The 22,940-nt window shown below is 43.9% G+C and overlaps 3 protein-coding genes across 4 annotated transcripts in view; all 3 read left to right on the top strand.

The window, feature by feature from the left end:
• The window catches only part of LOC140581270 (uncharacterized), a 147,159-nt gene extending 124,222 nt beyond the window's left edge, over positions 1–22,937 (top strand). The window contains exon 7 of the mRNA XM_072703429.1: positions 13,112–22,937. The gene's annotated coding sequence lies outside the window, so the exon portion shown is untranslated. The remainder of the gene's footprint in view (positions 1–13,111) is intronic.
• Positions 1–22,940, top strand: part of LOC140581259 (uncharacterized) — a 149,361-nt gene that overhangs the window by 124,148 nt on the left and 2,273 nt on the right. For both annotated transcript variants that reach the window (XM_072703395.1, XM_072703396.1), the window contains one exon: positions 4,300–4,389. The gene's annotated coding sequence lies outside the window, so the exon portion shown is untranslated. The remainder of the gene's footprint in view (positions 1–4,299; positions 4,390–22,940) is intronic.
• LOC111839904 (uncharacterized) lies at positions 7,245–10,734 on the top strand. The gene is made up of 2 exons (XM_072703402.1): positions 7,245–7,424; positions 8,443–10,734. The coding sequence occupies exon 2, from the start codon at positions 8,573–8,575 to the stop codon at positions 10,565–10,567; it is 1,995 nt and encodes a 664-aa protein (XP_072559503.1). The 5' UTR covers positions 7,245–7,424; positions 8,443–8,572; the 3' UTR covers positions 10,568–10,734.

The following is a 22,940-nucleotide window of genomic DNA, read 5'->3' as shown; positions in this document are numbered from 1 at the left end:
CAAATGACATAGGGCAGTGGTGGCCTAATGTTTAGGGAAGAATATTTGATTTCTATTGTAGAAAGAATGCCACGAGTGTGTTCTGCTGTTATATCTGCCAAAGGTGGCTACTTTGAGTCAGAAGTTTAGAATACATTTTGGTCTATAAATTGATTCCATGATTTCTCTTTTAACTCCAATTGCTTATTTGTACTATGCTTTCATTTCAGAGTGCAATGAGACATTAAACTGCATACTTCTCAATTAAAAAATGCAAAATTTGGGTGTTCTAAAACATTTGACTGGTAGTGTATGTATATGCAATATATAAAGCATGTATTTATGAGATACCGCTAGATAAACACTTTAGTGCAGACCTCAGTAGAAGTGACTTCAGGCTGGGGGATAACTTTGACTGGGTGACTGTGATTCATTTGCAAAACAGAAGGTGTTAATGGTGCTGGAGAGGGGGCGGGCAGCTTGTGTGGGGAGTAAAGGGGGGGGCTCCTCATGAGGAGAGCCTAATTTTTCCATGAATTCTAATGTTAAGGAACTCACCGGAAATGAGCTCCAAGAAACCTTCATACGCAATGTGGATCTGAAGGGGGAAACGGTTCCTGAACTACATGAAAACTGGTGGCATGCACAAGAACAAAAAATTCCTCCTATATTGTTTATGAAAGGTTAATAAAATATCAGGGGTTGCCAATTTATGCATCTGGCGTGACACTCACTTTCAGACTCTCATGCTCATGCAAGAAATCTCACGGCAAATCTATATAATTCCATTATAAACCTGAAATTAGCTACATCCAAAGTGTTGGGGTAGTCTGCCAGCTGATCAAAGTTGGGAATCCCGAAAAGTTCTGTTTTATAAGAGTTTAGTCCTTTTTAGAGCCATTTGCCAAATGCAATGGCTTCACATTTCTTTTTGCCATCATTTCATCAAACACCGTTCACTTTGTATTTGCTTGCAAGTATTATTTTTGTTGTAAATTAATAATCTGTAGATGACAAATTTAAGCTGAACCATTAAATAAATAATATATGGGTCATTCTTACGAACTTGCGAGCATGTCAGGAACATGTCGGTTTGGATCAGTTTTTTTTATGTAGAGCAATTGACATTACCTTAGATTTTTAAGTATATTTAAGCCATGCCATTTATTGCTCTGATTTGATGATTTTTAAAAACAATTTCACCAAAATAGGTTGCATTCCATTACCTTCCGCTTGTCCGGGGTTTGGGTCGCGGGGGAAGCAGCTTCAGGAGAGATACCCAGACCTCCCTCTCCCCAGCTACCTCTACCAGCTCTTCGTGGGGGGATGCCGAGGCGTTCCCAGGCCAACCGAGAGATATAATCCCTCCAGCGTGTCCTGCCCCGGGGCCTTCTCCCTGTAGGACATGCACAGAAAACCTCTCCAGGTAGCCACCCAGGAGGCATCGGTGCCTGATGTCCAATCCACCTCAATTGGCTCCTTTCGACGTCTACTCTGAGACTCTCCTGGGTATCCAAACTTCTCACCTTATCTCTAAGGGAGAGCCCAGATACCCTGTGGAGAATCCTCATTTCGGCCGCCTGTATTCGCAATCTCATTCTTTCGGTCATTACCCATAGCTCATGATCATAGGTGAGGGTAGGGACGAAGATGGACCAATATATCGAGAGCTTTGCTTTCTGGCTCAGTTCTTTCTTAGCCACGATGAACCGGTTAAGCACCTGCAAATCTGCAGACGCCACTCCGATTGAGAACCATGGTTCCAATCCTTATCCCCGCCGCTTCGCACTCAGCTGCAAACCGCCCCAGAGCACACTGGAGGTCCCCAGCAGATGAAGCCAACAGGACGACATCGTCCGCAAAAAGCAATCCTGAGGCTGCGCCTAGAAATCCTGTCCATAAATATTATAAACAGGACCCATGACAAAGGGTAGCCCTGGTGGATCCCAACCCGCACTGAGAACACGTCCGACTTATTACTGGCAATGCGGACCAAGCTTCTGCTCCATTCATACAGGGACCGAATTGCCCACAATAGTGGAACCCCAACCCCATACTCCTGAAGCACCCCCTACAGGGTACCTCGGGGAACCCGGTCATAAGCCTTTTCCAAGTCCACAAAACACATGTAGACTGGATAGGCAAACTCCCAGGCCCCCTCCAGTACCCTCACAAGGGTGTAAGGCTGGTCCAGTGTTCCACGGCCAGGACAAAATCCGCATTGTTCCTCCTGAATCCGAGATTAGACTATCGATCTCACCCTCCTCTCCAGTACCCCGGAATAGACTTTCCCAGGAAGGCTGAGAAGGCTGAGAAGTGTGATCCCCCTATAGTTGGAACACACCCTCCGGTCCCCTTTCTTAAATAAGGGGACCACCACCCCGGTCTGCCAATCCAGTGGTACTGCCCCAGATCTGCACATGCTGTTGAGAAGGCGTGTCAGCCATGACAGCCCCACAACATCCAGAACCTTTAGGTACTCCGGGTGGATCTCATCCCCCCCCGGGGCCCGGCCACCATGTACATCTTTAACCACCCTGGCCACCTCAGTCCCAGTGATGGGCAAGTCCCCCCAGCACCCTCGGGCTCTGTGTCCTCAAATGTCTCAAAGGCAGTGCGCGCAGATGTATCTGAGGAAGGGTTGAGGAGGTCCTCAATGTATTCCTTCCACCTCCGGGTGATGTCCCCATGTGAGGTCATCAGCACCCCCTCCCCACTATAAATATTAGGAACCAGGAGCTGCTTCCCCCTCCTGATATTCCGGATGGTTTGCCAGAACCTTTTTGAGGCCGACCGAAAGTCACTTTCCATGGCTTCACCAAACTCCTCCCACGCCCGGTTTTTTGGTTCCACAACCGCCTGAGCCGCGTACCGCCTGGCCTGCCGGTACCTGTCAGCTGCCTCCGAAGACCCCCAGGCTAATTATTCCCGGTAAGCCTCCTTCTTCTGCTTGACAGCCCCCCTCACCTCTGGTGTCCACCATCAGGTACGAGGGTTACCACCATGACTGGCACCGACCACCCTGCAGCCACAGCTCCGTACGGCCGCTTCCACAATGGAGGTCCGGAACAGTGTCCATTCAGACTCAATGTCCCCAACCTCCCCTGGTATGCAGTTGCAATTCTGCCGGAGGTGCGAGTTAAAGCTCTGGCGAACAGGAGCCTCTGCCAGACGTTCCCAGCAGACCTTCACTATGCGCCCGGGCCTACCAGGTCTGACCGGCTTCCTCCCCTGCCACCTGAGCCAACTCACCACCAGGTGGTGATCAGTTGACAGCTCTGCCCCTCTCTTCACCCGAGTGTCCAAGACAGAAGGCCGCAGATCAGATGATACGATTATGAAATCGATCATCGACCTGTAGCCCTAGGCATTTTCGTACCATGTCCACTTATGGACACCCTTATGCTCGAACATGGTGTTCGTTATGGACAAACCATGCAAGTTACAAACCAAGTCCAGTAAGAGAACACCACTCGGGTTCAGATCAAGGAGACTGTTCCTCCCAATCACCCCCCTCCAGGCCGCACTGTCATTGCCCATGTGAGTTGACAAGGACAAGGCTGAAGTTTACTCTGTCATGCTGATTGAGTTAGAATAGCAGACTGGATGCTTTAAGTTTGAAATTGTAGTAATACAAATTGGAGAGGTAAAATTGGAAGAGACTACAGAGAAAGCACACGATACAGCAAAGTGGAAATCTTGGCAGTATAACTTATACACAATGAATTCCAGATGAGTGCTGTCAAACTGGACATTGCTAAAACTACAGTGAACAAATTATTTGTGGAAGAACTCAATGGTTTTAAGAATGCACTTTAATTGGGATTACAGTGCTGGTGAGACAAGGATCTGCAAGTGAAAGAAAGGATAATAGCTAGCTAGTAACATTAAAGTTAAATGTGGCGGTGCGTGTGTGCGTACATGCCACACTTTGCCTGCCAGCGTGCAAGTAGTGAGACAACGACAAGGGCTGTGTGAAGGTTTCCTTAACATTAAACTGAGACATGGTGAGTTGGGCATAGATTATGAACTTTGTACTGTAGTGAGTTACTGTATAACCTTAAGTGGACATGAGCTGTATAGTGTAGTTTGCCTAACAAACTTGCTCTAATTGATCAATTCAACCTTGCTTCAATCTCTACCCTAACATGTTGCCTTATCAGCTTATATTGATTTAGTATTGTGACTTGTAGGCTACATATAACAAAAAGTAATTTTAAAAATATTATTACAAATTACAGGGTTTGTAGCAAAGTAGGCTACTTTTTTCATTATTTAAAATGTCTTAATGTTTTTTTGTCTTTTGTTTCTGTGTTTCAGGAGTGGATTGCATGCAGTGCAAATTCTGCAAATTTGTTGGCTCATCTAAAGAGGTGCTGCTGAAGCATTGTCGTCTTCGTCATGGAAAAGGTGCTCGCTGGCCTTGCGTTCACACAAACTGTGTATGTGTGTTTGAAACTCCTGGTGCAGTACGATCACACCTGTCAAGATCACACAGAAACACCGATTTCAATGTGAATTGTGTGATTTAAAAGAAATTTGCAGTGAAAAGACTTTTTGGAAGCATCTTGGATACCATTTAAAGAATCACGAAGCTGTGCAATGTCCCATTGTTAGATGTACCTTTACCACAAATGTTCGTCCAACCTTAAGTTCTCACAGTAGTCGGAATCATAAAAATTGCTCACTTAACGATTTTCGAAGTGTAGGAAGAAGCAACACCTTAGATGAGGCAAGTGATGATGAACAAGTAGATTTTGAAGCAGGCTTATCACATGGCAGGGTTATCTCAAAGGATAGTGGGAGATCAGATGAGGTTGAAGAGACTGAGGAAAATTTGGATATTGAGACACTTGAGCACAAATTGGCTTCTCTCTTTCTATCTATGCAAACAGTGTTGCATATTTCCAGAAGTGCAATTCAGACTCTTGTAGAGTGGTATTGAAACTCAGACAACTTTTCAATCTACAGATCACCGGAGGAATTTATATTTCAGTCAACATTTTTCTGTAATTAGAACCCATCAAATATCTTTATAACTCAGCCGGTAAAAACACTTTTGTTTATGTATCAGTAAATAAGGTACTTGAGACTTTATTTAGGCGGGCAGATTTTTTGGACCAAATTGTATTTGATCAAGACTCTTTACCTGGGTTCTGTAAGTCTTTTCAAGACGGGAAGTATTACAAGGACAATAAGTTACTTAGGCAGCAGAACCAGGTAAACCATCAGTTTTGCATTGTATACTGATGATTTTGAAGTGTGTAATCCTCTAGGCACCTCAAGAAAGCTTCACAAGATAACTGCGGTTTATTGGGTTGTTTTAAATTTACCAGCCAAGTTCTCATCCAGTCTCCCTTCAATTGAACTAGCACTCCTCATTAAAAGTGTTGATGTCAAGCAATATGGCTATGAAAAGTTTCTTGAGCCATTGATTAAAGATATAAAACATATAGAACAAGAGGTATATGTTGAAGTATTAGACCAGTTTCTTAAGTCTACTATATTCTGTGTGTGTGCTGATAACCATGGAGCACATGGACTAGCAGGGTTTTCTGAAAGTTTTACTGTTGAGAAGTTCTGTCGATTTTGTTTACTAAGGACCAAATTGCCACAGCTAATGTTCATGATTTCCAACTGAGGGATGTTGATGGACACGACTCTTTATTGAAAGAGCTTAGGCAGAACGAGAACCTTCAAAGCATTAATAGTGTAAAAAGGCAGTGTGTACTGGGGAAGCATCTTCTGGTCTTTCATCCAGTGAATGGATATCCACCTGACATTCTGCATGATTTTTTTGAGGGGGTCGTTCCTGTGCAATTGTCTTTGTGTTTGAAAAATCTGATAGCAAAAGGTCTATTTACGTTTGATTCACTAAATGACTGCATAAAGTCATTTCCCTACACATATACAGACAAAGTAAACAAACCACACAAAATTTCAAAAGCAAGCTTTGAAAAAGGAAGTGTTGGAGGTAACGGACATGAAAATTGGACATTGTAACGCTTGCTTCCTTTTATTACTTGATTCAAGATACCAGAGCATGAGCCTGCTTGGGAGATTTTAATGGACCTTAAGGAAATTGTTGAGATTGTTGTTTCACACATACTCTCTGAGGAAGCATTGTGCTATTTGTCCTCTAAACTTCGGGATCACCGCAAGTTGCTCACTAGTACCTTCCCAGAGTTCTGACAAAACATCAATTTATTGACCATTATCCACATCTAATTTGCTGTTATGGCCCATTGGTGGACTTTTGGATGATGAGATTGACACAAAAAATTGGAAAAATGTGCTGCTCACCCTTTCCTCGAAACACCAGCAGATGTTGGCGTAACATTTGGACAGTCAAAACCTTTTCAAGTCAAAGCTGTATGTGGAAAAAGTGAAAGTGGTCAAAGTTTCAGAATTGTATGCATCACTCAGGTGCCAAACTGAGGAGAAGTACCTACCCTATTTGCCGGCGCATAAGACGACTTTTTCCCCCTGAAAAACATGCCTCCAAGTGGGGGGGTCGTCTTATACGCCGGGTGCACTTCAGTTGGGATAGACATAGCTGCCCATAGTGGCCTCCCGATGCCCGCCCACCTCATTCTACATACCATCCAGTATCGCGTGGTATCCGGCGTGGCCGCGGCAGGTCATCAGCGTGGCCGCGGCGAGCATCAGCAGCGAGACAGGGGTGCCAGCCTTTTCGGCGTGACCGGCCCGTTCTGCTCGGCGGGAAGCAGCGGCGCTCCGGCCCGCCCCTTGTCTACGCAGAGCTTGCACATGCGCACTTGCGCACTAGTGCCGGTCATAAGGAGATGCAGGGGCGGCCGGAGGCGCTGTGGTCGCGCTGCGGCCGTACAATGGTGACAATGACAGGTACTGTAATGGTACTAATACTAATGGCACTCATGTAATACCGGTATAATACCGGTAACAATAATAGCACACGGGGGTGGGCCATTCCACCGAATGGGTGCCATTTCCGTCCCCAGGAAATTTCATGTATAAATGTGCACAAAAAATAACTGTAAAATACATTTTATTATTAAGCATAGTGTCTTGTACATTGACCTAATTGCAAAATTAAGATATATAATTAAAAACATTAATAAAAACTACCTAGAACACTGAAAAAGTAGCATTTGTTACCTGTCCCCACTCTCTAACTATACACTTTACCTTGAAATATAATTATTAAAATCCTTCAGAGATTTAATTTTTTTTGCATTGTTGTGTGACTCCAAATCCCATCTATACTTTGAAAATATTTTTTTCATAAGAAAACCATAATATTTAAGTTAAAATACACATTTTAGTTGTGTCCCTAGATTTTCACTCAGTCCTGTTACCCTACCACATTACCCCATCTGAAAAATTTGGAACATTCCACAAGTCACATGTTCAACAGGAAGTTGCATCAGTTGGATCTTCTGCAGGCCATGGGAAGACCAAAAGTAAGTTCCCTCCTTTTTTTCCCTCTGTATTTGATCAAATTTTAACTATGACTGAGGAGGTCAATCTCAATGTTCTGTCCTGATACCTAAATTAATTCTTGGATATTATCTGTTTATTTTTAAAATACAAATTTTTGGTAGATCACTAGAATGTGCTCAGTGTTCTCGTGCTATTAGCATAGCCACCATGTAGCTATATTTCATGTTTTTGCTAATTTTATACTAAAAACTCAGTCCTGTTACTTTCAGTCCTGTTACTCATATAAAGAGTAACAGGACTGAGTGCCAATAACAGGAGTGAGTAGAGCCCTCTGGTTTATTGATTTATTAGTGTGAATATTAGTCAGTGTAATACTATTCAACTTTTAAGTTTTACAGTTGAACTTACTGAATTTGTTGAGATTTAAGATCAGTTTCACAATGTGGATACCATACTTACAGGGTGCCAAACCACCCCTAAGTGCTGCAGAAAAGCAGCGACGCTATCGTGCTCGACGTGATGCTGACCCAGAGAGGAGAGAAAGATATTTAGAGAAGGAACGAGAAAAATACAGGGAGGACCTAGAATCAGGCAGGAAGAAAAGGATCAATAAACTTAGTGAGAGAGAAAAGCGCAGACGACGCAAAAAGTGGAGGGAAACATACCATAGAATCAAGGACTGGAAAGAAGCTCTACAACACCTCATCACCCCTGCACACAGTCCCCAGCTATCAGCAGCACAAGCTGTAGATCCACAACCAAGCACTTCCAGGTGTAGTTTATGAAATGGGTCAAGTGTCAAAGAAAATGTGCAAGGGAGGCAATAGGGCATGTGTGTGTGTTTGTTGCAATGTAATAAAGTGTGTGTGGATAGGGCTGCAAACCTTGGAGGCAGAAACCTCGAGCAGAACCAGACTCAAAAAAGACTTGATTGCATTATAGTATAAACTTCTGCTTATCAAGTCACAGAGATAATGCAACAGTGCATTTTAACAACTGCAATGTGTTATTTAATGTGATGCACAATGTGTGTTTTAGGCAACATAATCAAGGGCAGAGAAGAAGACGAAAAAAACTAAAGAATCTTCAGAAGCAAATTCAAGAATTACAGGTTCTGTTGAAGAAACAAACCCAAAAAACAGAAAAGTACAAGAAACAAGTCCAGCGCATGAAAAAGAATAATGCTTCTCCACGCACAAAAGTAAAAAGGCAGATGAGACAGCTTCCACGTGCGGCCATTCAGAAGACACTTTTGTTTCATGAGTCTATGTTACAAGACATCCGAAACAAATACAAAGCAGCACAGGGGGAGAGGGAAAGGCAAATAATTTCAAAAATAATAACAGGAAAAGTTCTGAAAAAGTACAGGCTGCAACGCTTGGCTCAAAATTCATTGGGCTTTTCAAAGAAAAGATGGAAAAGTGAGAAAAATGGGAAAGTTAACTACACCTACCAGCGGAAGCAGAACAACAGGGTTGGAGATAGTTTGTTAAGCAGAGTGAGAGCTTTCTACTCAAGGGATGATGTGAGTCGCATCACAACTGGGAAGAGGCAGACCATCACTTGGAAGAAAAACAAAAAGCAAAAACGGTTCCTTTTGGATACCATGAAAAATTTGCACATGAAGTTTTTGGCTGAAGAAGAAAGCTGCATCTCTTACTCACTCTTCTGTTTGCTTCGACCTTTTTGGGTTGTTCATCCAACTCTGAGTGACCGGGACACATGCATGTGCAAGATGCATGAGAATCTGGGTTTTATTGTGCAGAAGCTACACCACTTGAAAGTGATCAGCACCGTCAATCTGCATGACCTTGTGAAAGTCATCACATGCGACACAGAAAACATTAAGTGCATGTACGGCAAATGTTCTGAATGCAAGGACCTCTCTTGCCCAGTCTCTAGCCAGTACAATGCAGAGAGTCAAGTGACTTATCTCCAGTGGGCAAGAGTGGATAAGGAACACAAGAATGACCCCAATGGCAAAACATCTAAAATCATAATCAAAAAAGAGTTCCAGACCACACAAGAACAACTGCTGGAACTGCTGAACCTGCAACTGCATAGGTTTAAGAGACACACTTACAACATCAATAATCAGTTTAGCCACTACAAGGCACTGAGACATGGCTTGAAAGCACATAAATGTCTAATTCATGTTGACTTTTCCGAAAATTACCTCTGCAAGTACAGCACAGAAATACAGGCAGTTCACTTCGGAGCATCACACCAACAGGCAACACTGCACACGGGTGTGTTTTATGTGCATACATCCTCCCGCCCGATGTCCTTCTGCACAGTGTCCCCCTCAAGACAAAAGGGCCCACCAGCAATTTGGCAGCACTTGTCACCAGTGCTTAATTACGTGCAGATTGCACATCCAGAGGTCTCCACCATCCATTTTTACAGTGATGGCCCATGCACTCAGTATAGACAGCGAGGGAATTTTTTCATGTTTTGTACTGAGCTGTTCAGAAGAGGATTCACTGCTGGGACGTGGAACTTCTTTGAGGCGAGCCATGGGAAGGGTGCCCCAGATGGTGTGGGAGGAGCCCTGAAGAGGAGGGCTGACAGTCTGGTCAGCAAAGGGACAGACATTCCTAATGCTGCAGAGCTGTATGCTGTGTTGCAAAAGGCAGAAACAACAATCAAGTTGTTTTTTGTCAGTGAGGAAGCAGTTGAGAAGGCAGTTTTGGAGATGCCCAATGATGTGCCACCAATTCCATCCACCATGAGGATGCATCAGGCAGTGACCATAGCCCAAGGAGAACTGACATACAGAGACGTCAGCTGCTTGTGCACAACAAAACAAAACCTGACCTGTGACTGCTTGAATGCAACGCATTTCACGTTCAGTCATCAACAGACGGCTCCCACAGCCATGGAAGTTCAGTGGCAAAGTCCTGAAGTTGTTGGTAAATGGTGTATGGTGAAGTACGAGGGTGATCTATACCCTGGCATCATCACAGATACAAGTGAAACACATGTTGAGGTCCGTTGCATGCACAAAATTGGGGTCAACAGGTTTTTCTGGCCAGCACGTGAAGACGTGCTTTGGTACCTTTTTGAGGATGTTTTGTGTATCATCCCACCCCCGAGGCCAGTCACAGGTCGCTATATGGAAATCGAAAAAGAGCTCTGGGCCACACTAGAGAAGATCTCTTAGAAAAGGCCAGACAAGTTTGTTTTCACACACACACACACACACACACATGCACGCACACGAGCACACATGTCTTTGTTACCGAGTGTTCATTCCTGTTACCGAGTGTTCATTCCTGTTACCGAGTGTTCACTCCTGTTACTTGATTATTTTTCTTAAAAAAAATAAAGATAAACCACTTTTTTTCCAATTATGTTTGGTCCATCATTTATCCATTTGTTTAATAAATTACATGATAAATTTTTTTTATCAATTTCAGGTTTGAGTTTTCTTGAAAAGATAAAAATGGCTTTGCATCTTTTAGAAAAATACAACGTGCATGCATATATAGTGATTTTTAAGTCATAAATATCAATTATTTGAACATGTAGTCAACCATTTCTTTAAAATAAACACTTTCTTGAGAGAACCTCAAAGGAATTAGTTGACATGCTTTTAAACATGCTTTTTAAATGTCACATGAGTTTTGGTAACAGGACTGAGAAAAATGTAACCATCTTCGGCTTAGAAACCTTGTAAAAGATTAAATAAAGCTGCCTGAGATTGACCAATACATATTTTGAATAGTTAAATATATGTATTATTAGATTCAGAGTTGAAAAAAGATAAAAAAATAAGTTTAATTTGGAAGAGTTACAACAAGCAAATGGCACCCATTCGGTGGAATGGCCCGGGTACACTTTTATACATTTTGCAACTCTCTCCTCGCCCCCCTTCTTATGCATACCTTGATAAATACTCCCTATCCAAATCTCTTATCAGGTCATAATATACAGTATGTCACTTGGTATTAATATATGGTACGGTACTATAATACTGGTACTATCCATAATATGGATTCAAGGGCGGACCAGACTGCTGCTAGTGACATGGAGACAGGGAGCAGGGACCAATCCAATCAGGCTTTGTATACAGCCAACAGCCAACCACAGTACTGCACCATTGTACAGTACAGTACAGCATAGAAAATGTCCAGCAATCAAAACCCTATCAACCCTATCATGGCACCAGCAAAAAGAAAGAAATATGATGCAAGTTTTAAACTTAAAGTTGTAAACTTTGCCATGGAACATAATAATTGTGCTGCTGCAAGACAATATGGAGTAACAGAAAAGATGGTTCGGTACTGGAAATCAAATGAAAAAGCATTAAAGAGTATGCCAAGGGGTAAGTGTGCATTAAGAAGAGGCACCCCACACTGGCCAGAACTCAAAAAACATGTAGCAGACATGGTGGCTCAGCATCGCCAAAAAGATCGCCATCCTGGTGTAGTAGATTCATGGCAAGTCATGATCTGGTACTAAGGCAAAAGACAAAAATTGCCCAAAAATTACCTGCAGATCTGGATAACAAAGTGGATAGTTTCCATCAATATGTAATACAACAGCGCACTAAACATGGCTATGCGTTAAGTAATATTGGAAATATGGATGAAAGTCCAATGAATTTTGATATGATTGGAAATAAAACTGTCCATCAAAAAGGTGAAAAAACTATTTTGATAAAAACAACAGGACATGAGAAGTCAAGTTTTACAGTGGTACTAGCATGCATAGCTGATGGCAACAAACTGAAACCTATGATTATTTTTAAAAGGAAAACAATGCCAAAACTCAAGTTCCCTGCTGGTTGTTTTGTGCACGTGCATGAAAAAGGCTGGATGGATGAGGAGGGTGTGAAACTATGGCTGGATAATGTATGGAGCAGACGACCAGGTGGTCTACTTCAAAAACGTAGTCTACTTGTATGGGATATGTTCAGGGCTCATTTAACTCCCACCACCAAGGAAAGGCTTGCGAGAATAAAAACAGATGCAGCAGTTATTCCTGCAGGATTGACATCATTGGTACAGCCCCTGGATGTGTGCCTAAACAAGCCGTTTAAAGATCGCATTCGAGAACAGTAGAATGAATGGATGGTTAGCGGCGAAAAGTCATACACAAAAGGAGGAAACATGCGAGCTCCACAGTTGGATGTTTTGTGCCAATTTGTCATAAAAGCCTGGAATGATATTGATGCACAAACAGTAATCAAGTCTTTCAAGAAGTGTGGCATATCAAATTCATTAGATGGTATGGAGGACGAGTACTTGTGGCAAGATGAAGAGGAAGCTGAAGCTGAGGCCACATCATCTGACACGGAATTAGATCCATATGATGACTGCCTTGCAACTGTATCACAAGATGTCATTGATGAACTTTTAATATCAGATGACGAACAGGAGTTTGAAGGCTTTTAAAGGGAAACTGTCATGCCAGCAAACTTGCTAGGGACTTGCCCGGCACTTGCTCTCTCCCTCTATTTGTTATCTTCCTTCTATCATTGACAGTTCCAGTTTGGTTAACAGCTTAGAAAACAAACAGCATGGCAGCTCCCATAGGTCTATTGTTCCATTCAGCTTTAGTGAATTAGCCTCTGGCATTTACTATTGGCTGGTATAATTGTCGGGGAGAGTGATCAGCCCCCCCCGGCTGCTGGCCCACCGAGTATGAGACGCGCTGATTTACTTGCTGCAAGGGTAACCCCACCTCAGTGTGAGCTACAAAGGTGTTGTCAGGGTCGGCCTCCCGCTGTGGTCCTTCCGTGCCCCTTCCCCGTTTGACCAGCAGGTGGTGCTGGTCATCCCGTCCATACGTCAGTCCTTGTTTCTCCCATGTCACTCGTCTGGTCTCGTGGCTCAGTGTATTAAGCATGTGCTGTTTGTTTGCCCCTCGGTCCTGAGTTCCCTCTTGTTGTGAGTTCGAATCCCGCCTCCTCTGTTTTTGTATTTAGCTCCCTGGTGTTTTCCTTTATGCTTAATTATTCCTGGTGTTTGCTTTGTAATTGGTTTTGGTTTTGTTTCTTGTTCCCCTGCTTATGTTATTGCCTATGTACCTTCCGTGTGTTGATATATGCTTCCTTGGTTAGTGTTTAGTTTCCCTGATTGTTAGTGTCTTTGAGTTAATTGGTTTCACCTTTGTCCTGTTTCCCTAGTCTTTGTTAATCAGCCTCACCTGCCCTGTGTTAGTCATTACCCCCGTAGTATATTAGTTCCTGCCTTTGTTCTGTTCCCCGTTGGTTCATCGCGTCGTGTCTCAACTATTGTCTCTGAGGTCTACGCTCGTCTATGGTTTGTCTAAGTCGTCTATGCCCTTGTCTAGGCTTGTCTCTGGTTTTTCCCTTGATTGTAGTTTACCTTAGTGTCGTGCTAGTTAGTTTTCCTTGTGTGTTATTTAGTCTACTTAATTCCTCCCTGTTTTAGTTTTGACCCCTCGCGGTCTTTTTGGTTTTCTTGTGTTTTGTTGTCTTTGTTAATAAACCCCTCTATTGTTCCTGGAGCCGCAAGTGGGTCGTCCGCCCCTTATTCGTGCACCATGCCCCGTTCCCGTTTCCGTGCCCGAGATGCCCGCAACCTTGACAGGTGTGGCCCCTCGACAGAGTTTATTTATACTATAAGGTAAACATACTGATATCAGGTTACATTGTGGGTGTGAACAACATTTTAGAATGGGATGGAACCAATGGGAATGTGGGAGAGGGAACAGGAACAACAGAACGTGCGTCAGAGGTGGCCTCGTCTGCTGCACGTGATAGAAAGTTACTGTTGAGCATTTACACAGGTGCTATATGGAACAAGTTGTGCATCCTTGAGAATACACGTGAGTGATAATATATATATATATTTTCAACCCAACAGTCCCTCCTGTTTATCATGAACCGTGTATTCGACATCCGCCATCCACATCTTGCCTAAACATTTTCTGTGGGCGGCATCACTAAACAACGGTGTCATCATGTTCTTCATCAGCGAGGAACTCTTGTTGGCTCAGGGCAGTGTATGCTACAACAAAAGAATTAACAACCATTCTGCTAATCACAGCTTTACAACATGGTATAATGCAAATGGAAAGAATACAAAGAAAAATCAAACATGTGACAACCATTATTACAAGAAATTTGAATAGTCCGAGCCATCCCCCTTGAAATAGCCAATCAAACCAAGATGTGCTAGGGTGAATGTCCGCGGCCATGGCTCTCTGAAGATCTTTGAGACAGTTCATGGCTTCAGTCATATTAGGGGAATGGACATTATCTGGAATGTATGTACAACAAGTATTGTTCAATAAAACACAAACATGTGAGTGGTTAGTTGTAAGAGGTCTCAAATGGGAGCCATCGTGCGTCCACCTGGGGGCGCGGCGAGTGTTATCCGATGCGGACCTCGTCCACAAAAGCAACCCGCTGACTACAGTCAGGAGGACCAGAAGCCATGTTACCAGGAACCGCTTACAGTGAGCCATTCTAAAAGTGAGTGCGGATCAGTTGGTTTCTTCACCGGGTTGAGACGTCGGCACCCTATTGGTTACCGCGCCTTTGTAGCGGACTTCCACTGCTACTCCGTCGGTTGTACTGGCTCCTGTAGGGGTTTAATGACCTTGCAGTGACTTCTGTGTATCCACGATGGCCGCTCCGCTATCTTCACGGCTGTCGGGGTCGTGAGGAGCACTTGATACGGCCCGTCCCACCTGGGAGAGCTCCAGTCCTTCCGAAGGAGGACCTTGACGAGAACCCAATCTCCAGGTTTGAGGTTGTCCTGTAATACAGAAGCGGAATTTACTGGCAGACTACTGGGTCTTTGTAATTCTTGAGTGCGCAGCAGTTTGCTCATCCAATCCGCAAGTGTTGTTTCCCTGTGCGCCTTTGTTATGTCACTCATCTCTGTAGCTAGAGGAAAAGGCCTACCATGCACTATTTAGAACGGCGTAAGACCTGCTGGGGTTGGCGTAATTCTCATCCACAATTTTACCAGAGATAAGCATTCTGGCCATGGCCTCCCTGTCTCTTCCACTGTTTTTCTTAGCCTAGTTTTTATGGTACCGTTGGTTCTTTCCACTAATCCTGCACTCTGAGGATGGTATGCGCAATGATTCTTTAGTTTAAACCCTAGCGCTTGAGAGCACAGGTCCATTGTTTGATTTACAAAATGGGTACCGTTATCCGATCTGATGGTTTGGGGAATGCCATATGTAGGGAAATAACTGCCTACCAGACATTTTGCCACCGTTATCGCATCACAGTGTTTTACTGGGTATATTTCGACCCACTTTGAGAACGTATCAATTATTACCAAACAGTACTTTTTTCCCTGTGACCATGACAGCTCTATAAAGTCCATGTGAATGATTTGAAACGGGTGTTCTGCTACCGGAAACTGTCCTCTCTTTGGTCTCAGGTTGCCCTGGGAATTATGCTTACAACAGATAAGGCATGATCTACAAAAGTTTTTTGCATAATCAGAAAAATTTATAGTATAGAAATGTTGATGTATTATATGTACCATCCCTCCTGTTGAGACATGGGTATTCCCGTGGCTCACCAATGCCGCTGTTTTGTATAAATTTTTTGGAAGTACGGGCTTATCATTGATGTGGTAGATATCATTAATCTGGATTGCTCCTCTATTGAGCCAGGCTTTTACTTCTGAGAGCGGCGCATGTTTTTGAGAATCACATAGTATATCTGCATCAATCAGTAGGAGATCCGTCATTTTCAAAGTAGGTTGTTTCTGTGCTGCTGCCTTTGCTGTTACATCTGCGAAACTATTTCCTACTGTAGTGAAGGTGGTGTCAGTTTGGTGGGCTGTACATTTACATATTGCAATAGCAGAAGGTAGCTGTACAGCGTCTAATAATCGTAATAACAGGTTTGTATGTGCTAGAGAGGTGCCCTGCGATGTTTTAAATCCCCTGTTCTTCCATACTTTGGAGTGATGGTGAACCGCTCCGAACACATATTGGCTATCAGTGTATATTGTCAATGATCTGTCTTTGTGCAATTCACATGCTCTGATGACAGCATACAATTCTGCTGCTTGGGCTGAACATGTCGGGGGAAGTGCATTAGCTTCAAGTACTTTATCAGTTAAAACTACAGCATAGCCAACCTTATTTCTCCCGGTACTGTCTTTTGACGCCGAACCATCAACAAATACAGTTACTGAGTTGAATAGTGGCGTTTGAGAAATATCATGTCTTGGTTTTGTTTGTTCCTCTACTGTGGCTTTGCATGAGTGTGGTTCACCATCCATAGCTGATGGAAGAAGAGTACTTGGATTTAAAGGGCCGCATCTCTGCAATGTGATATTTGGTTGTGAAAGTAAAAGTGAAACTAGAGTGAGGTGTCTAGCATGTGTCAGGAAAGGGAGTGGTGTCTGTAACAGTATCAATGAAACTGAGTGTGGAACTTTCAAAGTGAGCGGGTGGCATAACACTAATTCTGCTGACATTGTTACAGCTTCCGCTGCTGCTGCACAGGCCTGTAGGCATCGGGGGAAACCTGCTGCAACTGCATCTAAGCGTTTGGAGTAAAATGCCAGTGGTCTGTCTTTAGACCCGAAAGGCTGTGTCAATACGGCTTTCATGTAGCCTTGACTCGCGTCAACACACAGGGTGAAGGGCTGTTTGTAGTCTGGCAGAGCCAATGTGGTGTTAGTTTGCAGCATTAGTTTAAGGTTTGTGAATGCTGCTTCCCCTTCCCTGGTCCACTCAATTTTGTCCCTTAGGGCCATGTCTTTCCCATATATTAGGGATTGTAAAGGTTGGACCAAGGCTGCATAATCTGGAAACCATGCCCTGCAGTAGTTGCAGAGTCCTAAAAAGGACATCATCTGTTGCTTCGTGTGTGGTTTGGGTGCTTCCTGTATTGCCTTTTTTCTGGATTCTAGCAGTGAACGACCATACTGGGAGAGTCTATGTCCTAGATACACTACTTCAGTCTGGCAGTATTGTAATTTCTGTTTTGATGCCTTATGTCCGGTTTCGTACAGATGCCTTAATACTAGGGCTGTTTTCGACTAAGGATTTTCATAGTCGAATCTGATTCGTTCGATTTTGCCGTAGTCGACTGATAGTCGAACCTTTTTTTTTTTTTTAGATAGCAGCTAGATTTTTTCCATTTCAAACAAAAGAGTTAAAAAAAACTAAAAGAAAAACATGGTGTGTAACAAATACCTTTTATTCATTTAAAGCCAAATTCACAATCAGAATCTAGTGATCCCGGAAAATAAAATAAAATAACTGTCGTATTGCACAGCCTTGTATGCAAGGACAATATAAGCCCCTAGTGATTGTGACGTTGTCTACGTATAAGCCCGTATAAAGGATAGACATGTTTAATGAGGAAACTAACTGCGCAAAGTCATGCACTTTTTATCTAGACGTCTGAAAAATTGTTTGAATCTCCGGTCTCAAATGAAAAAAAGTTGCACAGAAGGACCATTGTCAGCATCAGCTCAAGTAAATGGTAACCACGCTTTCGAACAAACACTTTTCTCCGCCATGCATTGTTCTTAGCAGCTCTGTGTCTCCGAGGACGGCGCTGTCTGTGATCAGGGCAGAGTAACGCAACTCTCACACACGCTGCAGTATTTGAGAGCTGCCTGCTCCGCCCCACACACTCACAGAGTGAAACTCTCCGACACAAGAAAAAAACATAACTGATAACATCGGGCTGATATGGTAATAATTAAAATGTTAACAATTAAAATGATTTTTAACGATTAAAAAACGTCTGTGAGCCCACCAATAAGCGCACAAAACGAACTCTATTAGAATCAATGATCCTTAATGTTACCTGTAAGCTACAGTTGGTTGAAGGCTCATTATCATTACCCCAGTTCCCAATAGCGTAATTCGCGTTTTCTTTTAAAGCAACATTTCATAGCAAACTACTTAAATAAACAGGTCATTGCTGTTCCACAGCAACAATAACACTGGGCTGCCCGCAGACGTGCCTGTCTGAAAATCGGCGTAGTGCACTCGGATATCGGCCGATGCCGATACATTAAAAAATGCTAAATATCGGCCCGATATATCGGTCGACCTCTAGCTGCTTCTCATTGGTTACATAACACTTTCCTACTATTCGACTATGAGGTTCATAGTCGAATCAGACGTCTACGAATCGAATCGTCGAATCCTCGACTATTAGAAGTCAGCCCTACTTAATACTGTTAGTGTAGCTTCTTTACAGTGTTGTTCTGTGTCTGAGGCTATCAGTATGTCGTCCACGTATAGTAACACTTGACTATGGGCTGGCGTGGGACATGTGCTCATTGAGTACCTGAGGGCCATGGTGTACAGATGTGGACTTTCTGAGAACCCTTGTGGGAGTCTGGTATATGTATATTTTTGTCCCCTATAGGTAAAACCAAACAAATGTTGTGACTCTGGATGTAGGGGTACTGAGAAGAACGCATTGCTCAGATCCACTACCGAAAAATATTCTTTGTCTGGTGTCAATGAATTGAGTAGGAGATGGGGGTTTGGGACATCTGGTGCTGCATGTTGCACGATGTCATTGATTAGTCTCAGATCCTGTACCATTCTCCATTTACCCGTATTCGCTTTTTGCACTGGGAAAATAGGGGTATTACACGTGGACTCTGGCGCCCCCCTCAGTATCCCTGATGCCAGCATGTCCTGCACTACTGGGGCTATGCCTTGTTCAGCTTCAGGCTTTAATGGGTACTGGCGTACCACTGGGCGGTGATCTGATCTCAGGGTCACTTTGTAAGGAGGGAACCCTTTAATCAATCCTACATCCGTAGGGGAGTTGGACCACAGTCCCTCAGGGATGTAGCTCAGTTCTGGGTCCTCCGTTGCCTCGGCTGATAATAGATCTTGTCATTCAGGTTCGTCTAAATGTGTCACAGATGTGACTTTAATTCTCCATCCGAGGGGGAACCTCCAAACCCCTGTGCTTCTATCATGTTTCCAATCTGAATTTGGGTCTGGCTGATAAGACGCAGATCTGTGAGAGGCATCTTCCACAAAATACCTGAGATCTTGCCATCTACCCTGGGGTGGCTTTGATAATGACACATGGGGCACCTTTTCCCTAAATAAATTTTGTTGTTTAGGATCCAATAACACTGAAGCTGCAGCGTAGCCAGTCGTGGGATTAACATACAGATACTGCAATGTGACCTGGGGTGGTCCCATAGCGTGAAACTGCCGATCATATGGGTAGTCGGGGCCAGGTGTGGGCTTGTACCACATGGTCACATGAAGGCCATCGTCGGGCATAAATTGGACCTTATCTACTCCCTGCTTTATTCTAGTTTTCCTTAGCAACTCCCGAGCTTGTGGTGTTTGGCCTAGGTCCAGAGACCAATAATACTGCGGAACTGACGATCCATGGACCACTAGAGCTTGCCTGTCTATTATTGCTTTCATGCCTGTGGTCGTGGCAACAATGCTTATGCCCATCTGGACCATAAGGTCTCTTCCTAGTATAGGTTTACTGGGCATGACGGGCTCACCAGAACCTGGACCTCGCACTCTGTCCCTGTCTCTTCATCTCTTACCGTTATGGGATTAGTTAATTGATGGGTCTCAGATTGCCCTCCGGCCGTTCTCACATATACTGTTGAAGTAGAGAATGTTGCTTTTGGCGGAGTTGTAGTTAATACTGTTCTACAGGCTCCCGTGTCACATAAACAATCATATGTCTGTCCATTTATAATAACCCGCCGCCTAGGCAGTTCTGCAGGCTGTTTAAACGCTATCAGTTGGCACACCGCTTGAAGGTCAACCTCCTCCTCCTCCCTATCTAGTGGGGGCCCTAGCGGGGATGGGGGAAGTGGTGCCTGCGGTTTCTCAGCTTGGCGTCACTGATCATTTTCTGTCGAGTTTGGGTTATTTACACGTTTAGTTCTACAATGCCTAGCTATATGACCTGGTTTTCCACAATTCCAGCATTTATCATACTGAGGCGAGTTTTCTGGCCTACCACCTCTTCCTCGACCTCGACCTCTACCTCCTCGGCCTCTGTAACTTCCCCTGCTCTGAGGGCCTGAATAGACTACTGCGATTGTATCGCCAGAGGCTGCGAAGGTCGCTTCTCCCTTTTGTTTTTGTGCTTTTTGTGCATGCTGGGCGTACTCTATAGCTTGCTGCACTGAGCCTGTATTCTGATGGACCCAATGTTTATCTATATACCGTTTAAGTTCAGGGTTTAGACCGGCAAGGAATGCCCTTTTTAATTGTTGTTGGTATACTCCGGCCTCATCACTATCTGGGGGAATGCCTGAATTACTTCTGAAAACTGGTCTCAATCTGTCTAGGAAGTCTTCTGGCTCTTCCCCTTCTTTCTGTCTGCATTGTGAGATTTTACCGTAATCTGCTCTCCTTGAAAATCTTTCTCTGACTCTTTCTTCTAGCTGCCTTAGGCTGTGTCTCAGGGCGGATGAATCATGCGGGAGGGGTGTTCTGTCGTGCGCATGCCCTGTGAAATCTCCTGCAACTCTGCCCCATTTGTGATTAAACAGTTGCCTCAGGCACTGGAACATTTCTCTCCCATTTAGGTGGAAACTGCCTTGAAGTTCTAACACCGCTTTCCAAAATTCTCCTACACCTTCCTCAACAGGGGGTATCCCTTTTAAAGCAGCTGACCTATCCTCAGCTGTCCAAGGTCTGTACACTAACATTGTTTCGGGACCTGCTCCGTCCTGCCCCCTATCAGGATTCGCGACTTCCACCATGGGGCATTGGAACTCTGGGGTTGATGCCCCGTCTTCACTACTGGGGTGGAATTTAGTTTTGCATGACTCTAAGTCTTTCACTGGATACAGTGAAGGATCCCTGCTTCGGGTCACCATTGGATGGAAAGGAGATTCTGGTGCCAATGACGCTAATGGAGCAGAATGTGGTGTCAGCGTTCTAGGCGCTGCTATCAGCTTGTCTTTTGGTGCTGCTTCTGATGTCTGCTGCGACAGCGGAGGAGCGGTAGGTGTTTTCAGTCTACGTGTGGTCTTTGCTGCACTTTCCTCATCAGGAGTGACTAGTGCTACGGCTGCAAGTTTTTCTTTCCTTTTTCCTTTTCTTTCCTGTCTAGTTGCTTCTCTTAATTTACTTTGTTCCAACCATTTTTCTGACAGCTTGTACTCCTTCTTCCGTCTGTCCAACTTTCCGCTATTTTTAGTGCGCAACATTTCTAGTTTTAAATCACTTTGTAACTTGAGAATGTCTGACGTATGGAGGCTTCCTCCAAACCCATGCTTTCTTCTCCACCTTTGATTACTTATAGTCCCTGCTCCTTCTACATATCCTTCCATAAACTTTTCATCTCCCTCTAAGGATGGCTGTTTACTTTGCCCCTTTCCCATCCTTTTACTTGTCTATTGTTATTACTACAAGGGTCCTGAGCAGAAATTCTCTGGCACAAGATTCGGGAGAGGACACTAACACGGCCTTCTACTGCACACTATCTGTGCAGCGGTGTCAGTTTTCAGGGATGGAACCCGTCCTTGATCTCCCAATCACCAGTAAGTCTTTCTTCTCAGGCAAAGAAACAACAGGACTGGTAGAATCAGCCTAGGATTCTATAAATCATTTAGTCCTCCACATTCACACAAACATTCATACCCTGTTGATTACGGCCAACTCTAGCCTTTGTCAATTAACAGGTCAATTAAATTCTAATTCAACTATTTCCTTTCGGCGAAATATAACCAATTTAGATTATTTCCTTTCGTCGAAATATAACCAAATTTAGATTATTTCCTTTCGGCGAAATATAACCAAATTTAGACTATTTCCTTTCGGCGAAATATAACCAAACTGTTTCCTTTCGGCGAAATATAACCAACTTTCTCGACCCGTCTTAGACAAGTGGCTGTCGACAGACTTCGGTGTCGCTCCTCTCGGCGCCCTGGTGATGTCCTCAGGATTCCCGATCCCCACGGATCACTGGTTTGTGAATCCGGCTCGAAGGACCAAGATTTATGTCGGGGAGAGTGATCAGCCCCCCCCGGCTGCTGGCCCACAGAGTATGAGACACGCGCTGATTTACTTGCTGCAAGGGTAACCCCACCTCAGTGTGAGCTACAAAGGTGTGGCCCCTCGACAGAGTTTATTTATACTATAAGGTAAACATACTGATATCAGGTTACATTGTGGGTGTGAACAACATTTTAGAATGGGATGGAACCAATGGGAATGTGGGAGTGGGAACAGGAACAACAGAACGTGCGTCAGAGGTGGCCTCGTCTGCTGCACGTGATAGAAAGTTACTGTTGAGCATTTACACAGGTGCTACATGGAACAAGTTATGCATCCTTGAGAATACACGTGAGTGATAATATATATACAATTTCAACCCAACAATAATACAGGATGGGGAGGGGTCTTAGCCACCCTCACACTATTTATGAACATTCCTTTGGGAGCTCAGCAAGGTCTGACGAAGGGGGCGTGTCCCCAGAAACATGTTACCTATCCCGTGGTTTTGCTGATCCAGTGTTTATACTTTTGATGTGCCTGTCATACTCCTATGTTTGTGAGTATCATTTTTATCTCTGATTTACGGATCTATTAAAAAGGTTTTACACGAGGAG

Source organism: Paramormyrops kingsleyae, chromosome 20, assembly GCF_048594095.1.
Source record: "Paramormyrops kingsleyae isolate MSU_618 chromosome 20, PKINGS_0.4, whole genome shotgun sequence".
NCBI lineage: Eukaryota > Metazoa > Chordata > Actinopteri > Osteoglossiformes > Mormyridae > Paramormyrops > Paramormyrops kingsleyae.
This window is presented reverse-complemented; position numbering and strand designations above follow the sequence as displayed.